Raw genomic sequence first — 18,731 nt, 5'->3', positions numbered from 1 at the left:
ATTCATCCATATAAGAACTCCTCCATGAAAAATTTAACATTAGTGGCCAAAAGTGGCTTTTAGTACTGAAGAATTGATTTCCTAAATTTGTTATAACATGACATGACAGCTGTAATATTTAACAGCAAATTACACCAGATACAGCTTTGGCTGACTCAACCACATCAGCGGTTTAATCCAAATTGGTTGAATCGCAAACCAAAACTTTACCGGCTGTTTTTCTGCTGCCTCTTAATTTGGTCCAAATCCACCGTATGAAGTGTTTGCACCCACAGCTGCATTTAGGCTACACGATATCAGCCTGATAATGGCCAGACCCAAAAGAAATAGGTTGGTGCTAGATTGGATCAGCCGGAGGGAAGCACGCTCTAAACTCTAATATGCTGCTGTGAATTTTTTTGTTTCACTGTCAGTTGACTGGTTACTAACCCTGCCTCTAATCGTAAGCATGATCTCTGACCCTCCCAATGTAACAATTACAGGAAGAGCGTCCCACCGACAGATCCACTTTAGCACCAACCAGAGTTTCGGATCAAAACTGGGCTTCGCCTTACCATATGTTAGACTGGCTCCACCCAACTGCTGCTCATAACTTCAGTTTTCCCTCTGCGACCAGTGGGCGTGGCTAAGTGTGATGATGTAGTTCTAACAACGGTGGCGGTGGTAAATCCAGATGAAGTGTTTTCGCAATGCCAGCATATATCGAGCTATTGAAGCCGGAGCGAGAACACTTCTCTTTGTATGTAAAGTCTGCAACGGTCATTTAGCAACATGGCGTTGGTTACACTCTGCTCACATTGTGGGAGGATCTCTGTTGTTTCCAGCTTCGTGAGAATAAACTAAAGAGATGCCACAGCCCAACGTGAACCCGAGTATGATGCAGCGCCGTCATCGTACACCAAACCTCCGGTCACCAGAGCTCATATTAAGCGCTCTGTGGCTCTTCGTTTAGCTTCTTCCCCGAGGCTGTTAAACACCTCCTCACCCGTCTAATACAGATATATTACCTTCCGAAAAAAAAAAAAAAAAGTGCACATTTGCTGTTGCTGTGGTGTTGCTCTCAGGGTGTCTGCAGGGCTTGTTATCCTAAACTCTGCAGTGTTCTCTTTGTTAGAAGTTTTGTCTCTACTCGCCGGGGAATTGCTAATGACTCTTCATCACAGTCACTCTAATGACCGACTTCAAACTGTTTGTGATGTTGGTGCAGGGGTAGGGCAAGTATTAAGTTGAATATATGACCTAAAACAGCATTGATTCACATATTTTTATCCGAACATAGAATCAAATATCTGTGATGTGTGGTTCCTTTGATGGTGAGAGGTTCATCATTTGCCCCTTTTAGCTCATATCCTGTTTGGTTCAATGTCAGCAGCAGAGAGAGCGAGTTACACACAGAGGAAGCACAAAGCAGCTGTCAGACTTGTTATTATTCATGAGGCGGGCACTGTAAACGCTTTGTTTCATTAAAGTTGATTGAGAAATCTTTAAAATGTTAACTGCGTTGCCATCTTGGTTTTTTGAAGACAGAAGTGGCCATATGTGGATGAGCTGGGAAAGAGCTAGGGTTGGACACCTATGGACACTATGCCCCGCCCACCTATGCCAGAAACCTGACTGCACCTTAGGCCTGTCAATCAAACCAAACATGCCGGGTTTTTTTAGGTTCATTGATTGACTTATTTTCAGTTGATGCTTTTTAAACGGGAGTCTGTTGTAGCCAGAGGTTTTTTTGAGCCAGCCGCTAGTGGCCGTCAGTGGTATTATACTTTAAGGGACTTTTGCATTAGTTTCACTTAATAGGCCCGGAGAGTACATCCAGTTTTATATACAGTCTATGTATATACTTGATCAATTTTAATAAACTTTTCACCTTATTTAAACCACGTTTAGTATTTTTGCCTTTATTGTTTGGGAGTTGAGCGTTTCGGTTTTAGTTTTCCTCAGTGCCAGCAGAGAGTGACTGCAGACATACTGATGTAAAACCACCGCGGGAAGACCCGGCTGCTGTGCTTCATGTTTTTTTTACACATTCCTCCTCCTTCTGCAGAGTTTTAGAAACATAAATGAACAAGTAAACAGGGCTGATACGTGTGTTTTCCTGACGAGGGGACGTCTGCTGCGAGGCTTTACATGCTGCGCTGAGTTTTTCAGGACAGCTTGTGTGCTGGGAGGGACAAACTTCGGGGCAAAAAGCCTGCAGACTGGGAGGCTTTTACCAGCCCTCTGTTGGATTATTAATGTGACCCACAATAAGGCTGGATGCTGTTTGTGCTTAAGTGTGTATGTGTGTGTGCCTGTAATTGTGCATTGAAGCAGCGTTGGTGTGTGTGACTGAGTCTTGTTTCACCTTAGTAAAATGTGCATAAAGTGACTGTGGAGGGTATATTTTCAACACCTAGCAGGCGGGAAGAAAAAGTCCAGTCAGGCGCCTCACATGCAGAGAACAAGTACAGTTTCCAAGGTTCAGGTACTTTACTTGAATATTTCAATTTCTTTTCTTTTACACCACCACAAGTGACAAAATAAATCTGATAGCTGGAATTATGTTGGGTTGTAAATTCGTATTTTAGAGTCAATGAGATCATAAAACAGCTGTTGTTGCTCACAGTTTCAGTCTTCTCTGTGATTGAAGTCTAGAAGCCGTGTTCACATTAAGGTTTGCTCAGCCACTACTGGCTAAGAGCAGTGATGTTGAAGTGGTTGTTTTGATGCACGGTATTTGGTGGTCAGTGACGATTGGTTAAAATCTGTTCCCATTGTATCAATGGGCCCAGACCCATATATTCACAGTGAGTTTGGGTCTGGTAATACCAGACTAGGCAGCCTCTTTCAGGCCTTAGAAAATATCCGACCAACGTGCTGCTACTTGAATAGGCCTGTTGTATATTAAAGGCTCCATATTGTAACATCTCTGGTGTTTTATTTGCAGTCTTGAACTCCTTATAAAGATCATTTTGTGTGTCAAAAAACATTTCAATAACTGTTTTAAACCACTTCTCTAAAGCCTTTCAGTGGATCCTCGTCTGAGAATAAGCTGTTTTTAGTGGCCGTTCCTAATCTCCTCTGATTGGCTGACTATTCTCCGAGTGACGCCTGACCAGGCCAATCACAAGTGACAGGATGTGGCCCACTGCTACGTTGACATAGCAGTCGTAGTTCTTTAAATCATAAAACGTCAACATTGCACATAAGAGGTTGAATATTGGTCTTTGTATCCCATTGTTTTTGTGGCACACGCTCGCTCTCACAGCCCGATGATGATACTGATGATGATGATGATATTGTATTTAGCGAGCAGACAGCACAAGTGTCAGAAGCTCTTCATAACAGACTGCGGACCGGCGGCTGGCTCAGGCTCAGAGCTTCATCTTCATTCTCTTCTCTCACAGCGCAGCGAAGTTAACAGGATAATTAATCGAATGCTGAGAGGAGTTCGTTTCACTCACGCTGCAGATTTCAGTTGGCTGTAATGAAGAGCTTATACACTGAAAATATTGGCTTTATTGACGTAATCTAAATGATTAAATCAAGAAGAAGCTCTTTTTTTTTCTTTGTGGATATATCTACTGTGCTTTTACACCATGTAAGTTAGAAGCACTTGTGTGTAAGGTCAGAGGTCAGGATCTGCAGCACCAATACAGCTGGAGGTGCTGCAGCATGCAGAAAATACATAAATAAATAGATAAAATAATCAAAATAGATATCTTAAATTGGCTTCAGCAGTTTTACTTTTTATATTGTACCTTTTCCACCCCCGGCTAAAGGCATTCTGGGACATCCTATGTTAATCGAAGGCCTGGGGGGGTGTAGTCCATCGCTTCACTGTAGTACAATCTAAACTAGGCTACAGCTTTGTTTGGCAGTAGAGTTAGCACCAACTTCTCAGGGCTAAAAATAGAAATGTAGATTGTAACCCCGGGCTAACTTGGAGTACTGCGAGAGAAGCTGCAGGCCACATCTCAGCTTTCAGAACACGAGGACAATCACACTTTCATCCCATGATCCCAATGTCCTCAGCAGTACTGACTCAAAACTATCACAATACCTGGGATGTACTGCAATTTCTATTCACTTTATTACACTTTTTGTGTACTTTTTAACACTAGACAACGTTCAATCGTCTATATGAGTTACATTTCAAATTTAAAGCTATTTAAAATTATGCCCATCACATGTCCGTCTTCCAGAGTTTTATTTCAGCAGCATCATTGCTATTTAACCCCACGCTAACAAAAAATTCTGTCATTAGGAATCCACTTAAGAGGTCCGTCGGCCTTCGACCGATATAGAAGTCTTCCACCTGTATGTGAAATGAAGCACTGTTGTAATAAAGTTAGTTCAAGTGCTGTTATAGCGAAATAAATCAAATCAGAAACGCTGGTGCTTTTATTCTGAAGGAAACAATAGTTAGCCTGTTAGCAGTTAGCATAAGGTTAAACCGTTACTGGTCAGCGGCACCGTTAAACGCGAGTTAAAAACATCCTACATCCATATGTCATAATCTTGACTGACTCATTAACCAATCAACATGGAGCCACACTGCCAGTGCGACAAAAGATACGAACTCGAGGGTGACCCGGGTGTCAACATCTTTCTTTGTCTCGCATTACCAAGGATATTCAGCTGCTCAGTCACAGGGTAGAGTGGCTTTGTTTTTTTGTTTTTTTTAACCTCTCCTGATCTTACAAAGGCAAACCTACAACCTTCAAGAGTAAAAGTCACATCATTTGATCTCTTTGTCAGCGCTCGCTATTTCACTTTCCTCACGTGTCCCCCTCAGAAGGGCACAGGCGCCGTGTCACAGTCGTCATCGGGCAACACATTATCTGTTAGTCCTGAACTGAAGCTCTGGTTAGGTCAGAGACGTCCTCTGTGGCGCCGACAGAGAAGGAGCCGTGATCAGCGTCACGCTATCAGACATCTGCATTAATTTGTCTTGACTGTACAAATCTATAGTGCCACATATTACTCTTCTGCAGCTCTGCATTGCTCTCACGAGTCTCGAGTGTGTGAGGAGGCTGGATTTTTAATAAACAAGAATGTGTGTGCACAGGAGTGTGATGAAAACTGCTCGTCGGTGTGCGCCGCTGCTCTCGGCGCGTGTGTGGATCTCTGAAATATGAAGGATGAGGTTATAGCTGAGAGGAGCGTGTGAGCACAGAGATGTTATAAATATGATAAGTAACTTCTTGAAAAACAGGAGAAAGATGGAACAAAGGCTGCACTTTTAATCTGAAAGAGCCTGAATCACATCAGGTTTTGGTTGTGTCGTCCAGTCAGTGGACACTGACTGAATAAAGTTCTTATAAACAGGCCAGTAGGGGGAGCTGTAACTAAAGATCATCTGGTAATTTTTAGACAAAGTGCATATTTGTTACAGTGACTCATAGTAAGATTTTCTAATCTATTCTTTTGATAAATTCATCTAAAATATAACTTACCTCATTATTTAGCCTGAGCAGAAAGCAGTTTGCCTCTCAATCCTTTGCTCGAGGGTTCAAATGCCAACGCAGATATCGTAAACACCTTCGAATTTGAACCCGAGTCCTTTTGTGTGAATTGTCTGCGACGTCATCCAAAAGGCAGCTTCTTTGTGCTTTTGAGTATTTCCCATAATTATGGCTGTGTTTTTCTCATTAGACGACATCGTAGATCAAAAATAAAATCATTTGCATTAATCAAATTCCATTAATAAATCACTGCAGTAAAAAGCTGAATCAGATTCACATTCAGGTGAAGCATGCAAATACAGTACAGTACCTGTTCAAGGGTTTCTGTGTCGACATGAATGTGAGCTTTCAAGCGTGTCTGAGTCTTATGGTTAAGTGGCTTTGTGTGCATGTATACATTAGCTACTTGTGTGTGTGTGTGTGTGTGTGTGTGTGTGTGTGACTGTCACAAGGTTGGCTGGTCCTCAGGAGTATCGGGGCCGAGGTGCAGCAGAGAGTGGAACAAGTCATCCATGTGCACTGGCTCATTTTCTTCCTTCTCTCTCCTGTCTGGTAAATAATGAATCGTTGGAGTTAAGAGGGGAAAAAGTAACCCTTTTTTTTTTTCCCTCCCGTGTTTGTGTCTCCGGAGAAGTCGGAGATGCATTAAAGGAAGACGAGGGAGGATTTTCTCTGTGGACGAGTTGCCAGAATGAGGAAAACTAACAAGGAAGGGATTGGACTCGGTAATAGGAGTCGACGTGGAGGTTTTGTTTTAATGCTGAGGCCACTTGATTAAGAAATTAGTTGCAACATGACAAATGTGATGCTTTTCTCTTATTAATATCATTGAAATCATTAATTTCATTTAACTTTTGCATGTGTAGTTATCCACTGCTCTCATCTGGATTCATGTTTCTTTTGTGTATTTTACGGTATCGATAAGTCAGTTTCATCTGTTATCAGCTTGGATGTGAAATCCGACTATTTGTTTAGACTCTCTTGCCCACAAGAACATACCGGCAGCAGGAAAACTGCCACAGATAAACATACTAAAACGCTAAAGGTTTTCAGTTTATGCACAAAGTCGACCTGGGTTAAGTTTAGAGAAAGATCACGGTTTGGGATAAAATAAGTCCTTCAAACAGATCATTAAGGTTACCAAACAAAAAACAAAAATCTATCTCTTGACTGAGAGTCCAGCGTTTTTTTTGTATTTTTTAGGAGAGAGTCTTATTGCTATCAACGTCTGATGCGAAGTTGAGTGATTTATGACGTCACTGCTTAAATGCGGGTGGGATGACGATGACAGCAGGATGATTTTCTATTGTGGTGTCTCTTTATATGTGTGAATTGTTAAGGCTGATGTTTCACACGTTTAGGTCTGCGTGTATGCAGGATTTATCCGTGTGAACATAAAAGATCTTTAATCAGCCCTGTTTTTGTAAAATGATATTTGAAGTCATCTGTGAATATTTTTGGGCTTTAACGATGATGAAAACAGTAACGTGCAGCTCTGCGTATTGTCTCCAGGACGTCGTTAACAGGGCGGGTCAGTGGGAGTCCGTGTGTGCGTGTTTGTGTGCGTGGTCCCTCTCTGTTGGTTGTCCTGTGGCGACAGTGTTTGGGAGGGAGATGACAGATTACCGGGGAGAGACTTCCTCCCCCTTAAGGAGGGCGAGGGACCGAGCCATGATAACAACCTACATGTACACACAGTACACACACTGTGCAGTATAATTCTATATACATGTTTGTTTGTGTGCGCGCAGTATCAACAATATCCATTGTTGTATTGTCGGTGCATTTTAAATACGCGTCATCTTGTACTGTATCATATTAAATATTATGAACACAGGTCCACCAAGAAAGTCATGGATCATTGAATTATTTCAAATATAGTTGAGCTTCTATTAGCCTGAACGTACCCTCGGGTCGTCATTTTGTATGATCAGCATTCCCAACTACGAATTTGTTTTGATGATGCCCCCAAACACACTTCTCGTAAAGGTTCAGTGTGTAAAATTTACAGTTTAAAACAAATAATTAACAAAATTTACATCCGTGTTGTGTTGCAGAGACGTCTGCTGAAGTTAGCATGCTAACCAGCTAGCCCCAGCCCGTCCCATCTCATGATAATACTTTCTGACTCACTATCGCCTCCGCAGGCACTAAATGGTATTACAAGACAGCTTAATTTTTACGTATTGCACCTTTTAAAAAGTCTCTGAGAAACTGTGTTTGGAAAGGTGCAGATGGATCATAAACTTGAAAACTCTTTAAATGTGCACTTGTACTGATTGGACTCTCGGATGGTTTCCCATGTAGAGATATATTTTTAACGTGTCCCATGTTGGTTAATAGTTCATGTAATGCCCATTTTCCATACATGGCTACCACTAACAGTCTTAAGGATGAAATAACATCTTTTAATGTCAGCTTTTTCTCATAATTTTTCTATTTTCTACTCTAACATTGTCAAGTTAAAGTACCTCGGTGGAGTTCATTCACACTGTTACACGAGTGGCTAACCGTAGCCAACATGTCTCTGACAAAGTGTGCATAATGCAAACCCACAGAGGGGCTTCATGTCAAGATGGCAGCCGTCCGTGTCCGACATATTGTGAACTGACCTCCATGACACTTAACACACAGTCTTGTGGTTCGACAGTGGCAGTGAGAGGGTTGTTTGTGTATAGCCATGCTGTGGATCCAATCAAACCGACCAATAGAAACTGTTGTCTCGTCCATCAGTGTAGATCCCGCCCGTTACGTCAAACCAAACTCGCAACCAAAAGGTTTTGACTTAATACCAAAAAGGTCTAAATGTGACACAATCAGGAGGTTTTTTTGCTCTAAAAACTGTCTTTTATGCTGCATTAAAAAAGGAACTTCATAAGTCTCCACCTGTGGAAAACACGAGATTTAGATTTAATGTGTGCGTTTTGGAAGTATTAAGCTCACATTGGCTATAATAACTACCTATATTGTGTGTATATATGTGTGTGTGTATGTGTGTGTGTGTGTGTGTGGTGTGTGTGTACCTGACACTGAGACCAGGCGGTCTCTTAAACTCAGCTCAGATCCTCTGCAGGCTTGTTTTCTGCCCAGCCGTCTCTCTCTGTTGCTATTTTTAGGAGCTTTATGGTTCGAGCTCTTTCGATGCTGCCAGAACGGAGCTGGAACGTCTCACCCTCTGTGTCGCCTCCCGTCGCTCGCTCTCATTGTTATTTCATTTTCTCGTGGATGCAGGACCGCAGTCAATAGTCAGATCCAGCCCACACACACACACACACACACACACACACACGAGCCCGCGGTCCGGTCCGCATCCCTTTATTCAATCCAGCTATTGTTGCAGGAGCCAATCTAGCGTCTATCCATCACTCTGGCTGCTGCAAGTGTGTGTGTGTGTGTGTGTGTGTGTGTGTGTGTGTAAACTACAGCTCAACAGAAAGAATTTAATCAAGCACAGGATTGAGTGCGCCCACACATATTGTATACATGCTCTCTCACACACACACACACACACACACACGTCCTATTTCCTCCACTTTTCAGGATTAAAGGGCACACACAAACACTGTGTATTGAGTAATTACTCGACTTCCACCTGTCATGGTGACTCCTGCGTCTCAAGGGGCCACTTCTAAAGAACCGGGCTGCAACATGAATTTTTATAGAAAATGATTCATTTCTTTACAATAGGTTATTTTGTAAAAATAAAATAAAAATAAAAAATAGTTAAAAAAAAACAACCCATTTAGGAACAGTTTGTTTACTGGTAATTGTTTCCTAATACATTACAGATATGTCCAGATCAGGTAAAAAAATGTCAGGCACATTCATCAGACTGATTTATTAAAAGGTTAATGAACTTCAAATGTGCACTGTACAGCTGTATTATCTACGTAATTAAAAGTGTATTGACAGATACGCCATATTAAATGACTTGGATCGGTGTCAGTGCCAAAAAAAAAAAGCCTAATTGGGACATCTGCAAAACTCCTCCCCGATTATCAAAAATGACATATTTAGAAACCCCTTTACGCTCTTAAATGTAACTCGACACCTTCGCCTTCATATATTATGTGTTGATCTCTGAATATGCAAATAGGCCCCGCCTCTATCTCTACCCACCACTCTGGAGAGGCTCTTTATCGTATCAAAGAAACTGTAGCGTCATGTTTCTTCTGTTTATCAGCAGGCTGTAAAAACTTCTTCTCTGATTTTTTTTTTTTTTTTTATTATCAGAACTGTAATCCATCTTCATGTGTGTCTGCCTCGGCCTCTTTAGATTTGCGTTGCCGTCCCACCAGCCGTAAACCTGCTTATTGATTTTTGAGTTACATAAACCACCTATAACTCAGCCGGCTGTGTGCGGCCTGTAATCTGAGCTGTTAAAGCACCACTTTCTGCTGCGCAAACCTTTTTCAATTTTTTTTTTATTGTGTAGCCGCCGCTAATGTGGGATCAAAGCAGAAACGCCTCCGCTGCATTTAGATCATGTTTTATTACTCTTGCGCGCGTGCTTTGCATAATTTACTCTGTTTGACCGACTGCTCGCTGGCGGCTGCAGACGGGAGAGTTCGGAGTTTGGAGTTTCAGCGTGCTGAGCTGGCTTTGGCTTCATGCAGATGTCTTGCTGGTAATTATAAATATTTCTTTTTACATCAGCACCTGCAGAAGTAAGCGATTTAACAGAGCTTTTGATTCTCATTTTGATCGTAATGAGTCCTTCAAGGAGGAAGACAAACACGCACCTTTCACCTTCATTGCAGCTAAATGGTGAGGCGCGCTGACTCAGGGCGTTGCAGCAGCCTTTATTGTCCTGCAGCTGAAACACACAACATTCACGTATCATCAGCAACAGGTTTGCGAACAGCTGCTTGCTCACAGCAGCCCTGGATTATCATTCATTTGGGGTCCAATTCTCTGTCTCTCAGCTCTGTTCTTTTGTATTTACCAGCTCGAGTTTTGCCGCTGAACGCTCCATTACGTTCATCATTGGGCAGCCGACAGAGAGTTTTCTTTGAAAACATGCAAATGAAATGAAATGAAGAAAGATGTTAACCGTAGATCGCAGAGGCGGGTAGGTTAGCCGGTGAGAAAACCTCCCACACCTGTTTCAAAGCCAACTCCCGTCCAGACTTTGGTTTAAAATGAGAGGTCGAAAACAAATGTTCGACATTACAATGTAATCCGTGCTCGTCAACGTGCAGCGTGGAGAGTTCCTTTTAAGCTCTCTCCTGTAAAAAGCTCGACAAACAGACTTGTTTGTCGAGCTTTTTCTCTGCAAACACCTGCAGGCGCTGTAGCCGAACACTCAACAACACGATGAAGCTGGCATCAAAACAAATGAGCTGAAAGTCGCAATCGGGCTCTGAAAAGCTGAAAGGAGCCAAACATTCAGTTGAAAAAACTATGGCTAACCTGTAGCTCCTGGTGGTAACACGACTGGAGCAGCTGCTTGGTTTAATCAGTTTTACAGAACTGCCAATCAAACTGCTGTTTTAAGTAAAGATCTCAGTCAGTATTAAGTCCTCCACGCTGCTGGGTTTGGACGTGTGCAGCTCGTCCATCTAGTTCCATCGCTTCTGTCAATATTTTTTTTAAAACTCCACTGAAGAAAAACCCGTCGTCTTATTTTGTAGATTTATTGTGTCAGCAGTAAACCTGGCGACGATTACTTCCTCTTCCTTTGACTGCTTCACAATAAAAGCCAAACTGTGTTTCTCCGGTTGATTGCAGTAGCAAATGTTGCTTCAGCATTATTGTTTTACAAGAGCTTAACTTGTGCAGGTTACATCTCGTACAAAGGAATCTATGTATATTTTGTAACATTTTAGTTTCATGCTGCACGAAGACGATTTTTATAAACATTTTTAAAACAATTGAAGCTGTCACCATTTGTATTGCTTTTTGTTTTAGTGTTTTGAATTAAATAAATGTCTTGTTTGAACTTTGATAATTAGATTTTTCATGTACTAATGGATGTTTTTTTTTTTTTGTGAGACCGAACAATACATTCTTCCACAGTGAGGTCAAACTGACATCAGTTTCAACAGTTTCTGGACGACCAGGGTAGGTGAACATGATCAGTAACTTTCACATCCAGCTCTGACAGAGTGGAACCAGAGCGAAGTGTGAAAACTGAGTGATATCAGAAAGATCAAATTGCATCAAATGCCTCGTTGCTTCCTGGAAACCCATCGTGTGTGTGAGTGGGAATGAAACGATGAAAAGTGCTGTACTGAATGGAAAAACACCAGAAAACCAAAAACAGCTTTGCTTTTCATGAGAATCTAAGGAATTATAATTTTAAATGAATTAAAGTTAAACTGCAGACATGTCAACCTCTTTAATCCTTCAGAGTTTCCACTTCTCTTCTGCTTACAGCTCAGAAATAGTCTCAGTCCCCTCAGTTGTCCCTTTTTTTTGCTCTTCTGCTGCCTCTAATATCAGATCGAAAAGTTTTCTTCTTACTGAGCCTCAATGTCTTCTTGATTTTTACAATTAAAGTTCATAAGACACTGAAATAGCATTCGATTAAAGATCTAAGTATTGCAGAAGTGATGCTTTTACAATAACATGGTCTTTATTTCTTCATTTGCCATGTTCATAGCACCAAATAGGATTTCTCCCTGAGAGGCAGGCTCATACCGAAGACTGTCAACTCATTTCATTTGGCAATAAAGTGGAAATGAAAAAAGTTTCTATCTGTATTTAGAAGCGTGAAATGAAAGTCTCTCGTTACGGTGATGAAAACCTTTGACTGTGATTATTTAGTTAATTCATTTATAGTTCACTTCTGAAAGAGGACACATTTAAACTAGTAAATCGATGTTGAATTTTGATCCTGTCACATGATCTTCATCCACAATTGGTCGTGCAACTGTACATGGTTTTTTTTCTGAGTACTTTATAGATGTAAAAGTTTGTAGTCGTCCCTTGAAATAGCGGATAACATTTAGTAGAAAGGTGCCTTAGTTTGACTTCAGATCACCATTTTTGTTCTGTCTTTGTGTTAGTTGGGTTCAAACATCGTCGTCAGACCGGCTGCAGGGTTAGAGTGTGCGTCGGCGTTCCTCTGCTCTGCCGCCATGTCGTTTTTTTTTGTTTTTTTTTACCGGTCTATCTGAATGTGACCTTTTACACAAACGAGTCACACTCCTCTCTAATGGTGCCCCTCTGTCACTCGCTCTCGCCACGTCCACACACACACACACACACACACCTGCACACGCACACAGCCGCTACGTGATGACGGAGATGAATGAGCGGGGCAGAGCGCCCCGTGACGGCCGGCAGCTCTGCGTAAACAAGAAACCATCAGCGGTGACGGGGCCGCTCAGATTTCCCTCCTTCAGGAGCGCAGCGAGAGTGATGGAAGAGAATGACATCAGCTAATAATAAAAAGTGGCCCGAGAGAAAAGGCTGGAGGTAATCATGACCCACAATGCTTTGCAGCAAATTCCTTGCAGGCCACGTTTGATATTGAGTTTGGTGGATAAGAAGGCAGAAATCCTCCTCGCTCCCTCCTCTTCTGGTCACATTCAGAGTAATATACACTGATTTCTTTCCTTTTTTTTAATCTCTTCAGGCCAATCTTCAGTGTAACGCGTGTGTTTTTTTCCTTGAAAAATACAAGCAGAGGAAAAGTCGCACTACGCCTCTCAACCTGCTGAAGATCCCACGTTATTGTCGGAGCTCAAAAATGAATCATATCAGAGGTTTGCAGCTTCTGGAGTCATCGTTTACAGCTAAATTCCCCAGCAAGAAACAACATAGAATATTCTGCGAACAAGCAAAAAATGTCCTCCAAATGGGGTGAGGAGCAATAACTCGATCATTTTTCTTTAAAATAACTTGATTTGATGAATTTCATTGCTTTCATGCACACACAGAATACATGATACGGTGTCACTGGAGTGCAAAACACAAAAAACGAAAGGAAACCAAAACTTACTGATAATTTCTTCGAGCTTCCTTTTCTCTTTGCGTCTCTGCCTCAATATTTCTCTCCATGTTTTGTTGTGTTGTTTGTCCATATTTTCTTGTCCTGTCTCTGCTTCTTCAGGCCTTTCTTTATGAGATCGTAAATTGTATTTCCTTCTTGCTGCTCTGCAGTGATTTATCTCCCATTTATCTCCCATTGTCCTTTTTGTCACGTTTTCTTCTTCTCATCGTCCTCTTTTTTTTAAGTTTTAGTCCTCGTCGTCTCCTCTTCTCTACCTCGTTATCTATCCGAACAGTGTAAACGTCTATGCGTTTCTTTCTTATTTAAAATTCAAATTTTCTTTCATTATCATGCTCGCAATTCAATTCAGCAGGACAGGTGTGCACTGTCAGCATTTATAAGACAAAACAAAGCAACAGCATGCATACAATTAGCACATACTGCGTTATATACTGTATCACACTCTCTGCTTTTATTTTTATGTATTATATTCCTTCTTTCTACATTCTCTTTCCTCTGTGTTTGTCTGCGTAGTTTTACAGTTTGTAATGTTTATTCTTGCCCTGCTGTCAGAATATCATGACCCGAGGAAAATGGCGACATTACTCAGCCCGACCGGCGTCTCTCCGTGAAACGCTGAACAAACCCCGACACGCTCCGTCTGCTCTTCAATATTTAATCAGGCCTAACGTGCATTAGGGCACCTCGTAAACATAATGTTGCATTTGTTGTGTCTCTAGACGGTGCTTTCATTCTGGGCCTCATCAGTGATTAAATACAGCTTATATTAAATCTATACTCGAAGTGCGCAAAGCTACACATGCTGGTATACAAGATCCTTGCTATAGGGCCTAAAAATCACACTTAGACCAATCGAAAATCAAATTAAATTGACTTCATTGACTTATAACTCTCTGCTCAGGCCTTTTCTTTGACCACACTGTGTTTATTACTGTTAAATGCAATGAATCTAATCAGTTTAGATTAAAAAATGAACCACAAAGGAGAAGTCTTTAAAGACAGATAAAGTTTCAAAAGATGTCGTGAAAATGCCCCCAAAAATCCTGAACTAAAATACATATAGAATAAATGTTAGACTGCTTTTTTAGAAGCTTCTCAAAGAAGCAAATCGAATCCAGCTCTGCTCATTTTGCAGCAACTATAAAATAAATGTTAATTGCACAACCTATTTAGGTCAAAGATTTTATGTCATCTAAGGGCTTCACATATTAGTGATGTAATTTGATTTATTAGTTCGTGTCAAACTTTCTTCCAAAGCTGAAACCAGTCTGCATACCAGATTTTTGTGAGGGTGCACATCTCGCACGACACTTTCTGTGTTTCTTTGTGGCGATCGTTTGAAAGGCCTCCCCGGGTTAATTTGACAGCTGTTCAGCCGAGTGCCTCGGCAGAAGCCATTTATCCATCTCAATGTTTTTTTCCACGACTCTTCGCTGACACTGAAGAGAGGCAGCCATTCAGGAGCATTATTCATAACTGCCTGGTTACTCTCTGTGTATGTGTCTCGGTGGACGGCCACTTTAGACCGTGAATGAGGCTCCGTGTGTGAGCGCCGGCTGTCAAACAGACATAATGTTGCCTGAATAAGCGGGTGATCAGTGAGAAGCGAGTCAGGCTCCTCGACCTGCCGCCACGTGGTCCGAGCAGCTTTTCAGCCAACCGTTGCCGTCACGCCAACCCGTTTTCTGTCTTTTAAAATCTGTGCCCGGCAGGTCGGTCTGTGTAGAGATGGATTTGTATAAATGACTAATGTGTCGAAAAGCTGATTCACAGCTGAGAAAAGCAGCAGCGTGGCATCGAACTGAACCGGGTTAATGGTGTTCCAGCACTCTGAACAAAGCCCATTGTTTGAATAATTACCTGGCTGAACGACTGCGTGTCCCGACCTACAAACTCGAGTCTGGTTCCACATGTTGAATGTTAGTTTGAGTCACACATGTTCAAAGTAAGTTAGAATTTTCCCCAACTGTGCAAATATAACCACACAAATCAGGATTCTTCACTGTGATTGTAGTCTGGAAATCCTACTTGCGTTAACGACGTGCCAATCGGCGACCAGCGTCAGTGGCTCGATTTGATGACATTGAAGTCAAGCGGGTTTTTTTTTCCCTGAATGTTGTTGGAGCGGTGGTTAGATTTTCGGTGCATGCGGTGGTCCATGCTGATTGGCTGGTCCAGTAGTTTCAACATTACTCGAAGTCTCCGGTCAACGATGCGAGTGATTCCCAATGAAGGATTCGCCAGACCAAAATATTCACATCGTGAATTTGTGTCTGATAACACCAGATGCAGGAATTTAAGTCAGGCTATTGAAAAAAAGAAAAAAAGAAAAGGAACCACAAGAGAAGTAAAAATGAGCCGGAGAGGCAAAAGATTTAACTGTAATTTGGTCTGACGAAAAAAATCAAAGGTTAGCTTAAAAAAAAAAAAAAAGAGGGAAAAGTGCTGGTAGTGAGACTATAATAGCAGTATGGTGGCAACAAACTGAATTTGTTTTTTCCTTTTTCTCCATTCAAATGGAAAAGGCTCCCGGCCGGACTGACAACACGCCGATTTCAGATACGTCCGTCAACAAACCAATTAAAGTCAAGTGTAGCGAGATGCAGCCACATTGGTGATGACAACAAGACGTAGGGGATGATGTCAGGACATAACTGACAATGACAGGACATTGGTAATTAATGCAAAGTTATATGGTGCTCTCAAAAAATTGCTGCGAGAGACTTAAACTAACCGGATCATATTTTTACAATGTAATAAAAACATGAACCTGAGTTCGGACTTCAAGATGTGAAAATGCTGTGAATCTGAATATTACTCCACTTCTTAACTTTCAACTCCTTCCTGCACCTCCATCCTGACTGCCACTTCAACTCCTGCCAGAACTTCAGCCGGCCCATCTTCACCTTCTTTTGTTTCTTCAACCTGCACGTTGGTTTTTTTGTACCTTTCATCATGATGTTTAGATGCACTTTGGAGGTTTATCAGATTTGATCCCGCCAACGTCGGCAGCTCACGTTCTGACAGATTCGTGTATTGATTAGCATGCAGAGACAGTGGACTCATTGTTCTTTGCGGGAGACGAGTTAAAAAAAAACACCCGTGATAACTTTTCAATTACTTTCCATCAAACAACTCTCTGCTCGTCAAAACTTGATTTAATTAAAAGTGTTAATCTTTCGGGTTATGCCTCCAGGTAGCCGTGGAGATTCGGGATGATTGACAGGACATCTCGGTCTCCCCCCTCCTCTCGTCTGCTCTTCTGCTCGGGTTGGCTCGGTGCAGCTCTCAGCAGACGACCGCATGAAAGGAGGGAGTTTAGGAGGAAGATGTGGATGGTTGGGTGGATTATGGACGGACAGCGAGGTGGACGACTCCCCTCGCTTCCTTCTTTAACCCAAAGAATCGACTCAGCGTGCCACCCATCGGGAGGTTATCATTTTAACCAGGAATAACACTTAAATAGCCAGTTGGATGGCTGGCAGGGATTTCTGTCATTCCCAATGTAATTAGTGTGTAAGGCGAGCCTGGCGCCAGACTGAGGCTGAATAACACAGGGGGAGGTGTGTGAGCATCGATGGATAATTTAACACAGATTTGCAGAAGCCAGCTCCACTTTGCCGTACCTGAGTGCCCTGCAGACAGAACGTGACATGCAGATGTTCTCAACTGGAAATGTTTCGACATACTGACAGATTTCCACAATAATAAATCTTCATCTCTTTTTTTTTTTTTTTTCCTCATTGTTGTAGAAAAAAAAGACTTTATCTCCAATGATTAATGTGCAATGCTCAGGGCAAATAATTATTATTCATAGTATTCATATGAAGTGTCCTGATAAGCAGCGTGTTGTTCATTTCTGTGTGTTTTTTCCCTGCAGATCATTTTCCGCAAGATCAGCGAGGTGAAGAAGGAGGAAGAGGAGCGGCAGCGGGCGAAGAACGAGGTGCAGCTCACCATCCCGCAGGACCATCCGGTGCGCAAGCTTTTCCAGAAGTTCAAGCAGCAGAAGGAGCTCCGCAACCAGGGAGCCGCGGCGCCGTCGCAGCTGGACCTGGAGAAGAACCAGCTGCAGGTGGAGCAGCACCAGCACCTGCACCCGCACACCCTGCAGCTGGGCCACTCCAGCCTGCAGCACTCGCTGCCGCTCAGCCTGCAGCGGCCCCACAACTCCCTGCAGAACGGAGCGCCGCTCAGCAGCAGCGTGCTGACCGTGTCTCAGGTCACGCCCATGCAGAGCTCGCTGGCCTACAGCCATCCCAGCGAGCCGCCTGCAAAGCAGAACAATTGTGACATCATGGAGCTGCAGCCCAGTTCTGCCGGAGGCGGAGGCGAGCAGACTGTCAGGCTCAAAGTCAGCAGCAGCCCGGTGCTGGCGAAGCCGGCCGCCAAGGCCAGCGGCTGGATGCGCCTGAAAAACAACACGGCTCCAGTGGAGGCCAGGAAGGAGGGGCTGAACAACAGCGTCAAGGCCGTCTCCGTGGAGATGCTCTCTCAGGACAGCAAAGGTCAGGAAGCGGGAGGAGGCGGGGACGCGGAGGAGGGCGGGGTGTCCAGCAGCAACCCCCTCCGCAAGACGGACTCCTGCGACAGCGGCATCACGAAGAGCGAGCTGCGGATCGACCGGGCGGGGGAGGCGCGGACCCCCGCCGGCGTCACCCCCGCTCCTCCACAGCCCTCTCCCCGGAGGAGCGGGGTCCCCTCACCCGTTCTGCCCCATACCGGAGCAGGCCCTGCAGGCGGCGCTGCACGACACCCGGCTGGAGCTCCGGGGGGACATCCAGACTCTGGGAGGCCGTCTCGGCGCCCTGGAGGGTCAGGTGGCCGAGATCATCAAACTGCTGTCAGAGAAGAGGCGGCCATCCACGGGGGCGGTGCCGCCGCCCGCCTCGACCACGCCCAAAACCAAAATCCAACGTCAGGACATCTTCACCGTCTCCAGGCCCGTCTCTCCCGACTCAGAGAAGGACGACGGGCTTTGAAGAGAGCTGAGCCAGTGGTGTCGAGAGTGAAGCTGTGGCTCACGATTCCTACTTTTTCTAAAGCATCCCGCTCCGTCACGTACCGGTCACACCACTGGTGTCAATTCTCCGAGATAAAAAAAAAACAAACAAACAAACTGGCTTCTTTAACGTTTGCACACTAATTTTTGTCTCCGGATCACGTGAGAGTTCAGTACGCGCTCCTCCGTGATCTGGACCTGTCGTTTTTCTGATTGTACATACCTCTCTATGCATGTCCAGCTGGATTCTGGCCTGCCAAAGAAACAACTGAACGTACTTATTGCCTGTATAATATGCAGTTGACTGCATGCAAATCGA

At 43.4% G+C, this 18,731-nt stretch overlaps 1 protein-coding gene across 1 annotated transcript in view; it reads left to right on the top strand.

The window, feature by feature from the left end:
• kcnh5b (potassium voltage-gated channel, subfamily H (eag-related), member 5b) overlaps positions 1-18,489 on the top strand; it is a 91,381-nt gene extending 72,892 nt beyond the window's left edge. The window contains 2 exon segments of the mRNA XM_069152807.1: positions 17,291-18,070; positions 18,072-18,489. Coding sequence (XP_069008908.1) covers positions 17,291-18,070; positions 18,072-18,392 — 1,101 coding nt within the window. The 3' untranslated portion in view covers positions 18,393-18,489.
• Positions 18,490-18,731: the final 242 nt, after the last annotated feature.

This window comes from Embiotoca jacksoni, unplaced genomic scaffold, assembly GCF_022577435.1.
Source record: "Embiotoca jacksoni isolate LCO1_2020_lvr unplaced genomic scaffold, fEmbJac1.0.p SCAF_18, whole genome shotgun sequence".
Classification (NCBI taxonomy): domain Eukaryota; kingdom Metazoa; phylum Chordata; class Actinopteri; family Embiotocidae; genus Embiotoca; species Embiotoca jacksoni.
Note: the sequence above shows the minus strand (reverse complement) of the source record. Positions and strands in the feature narration are given on the sequence as shown.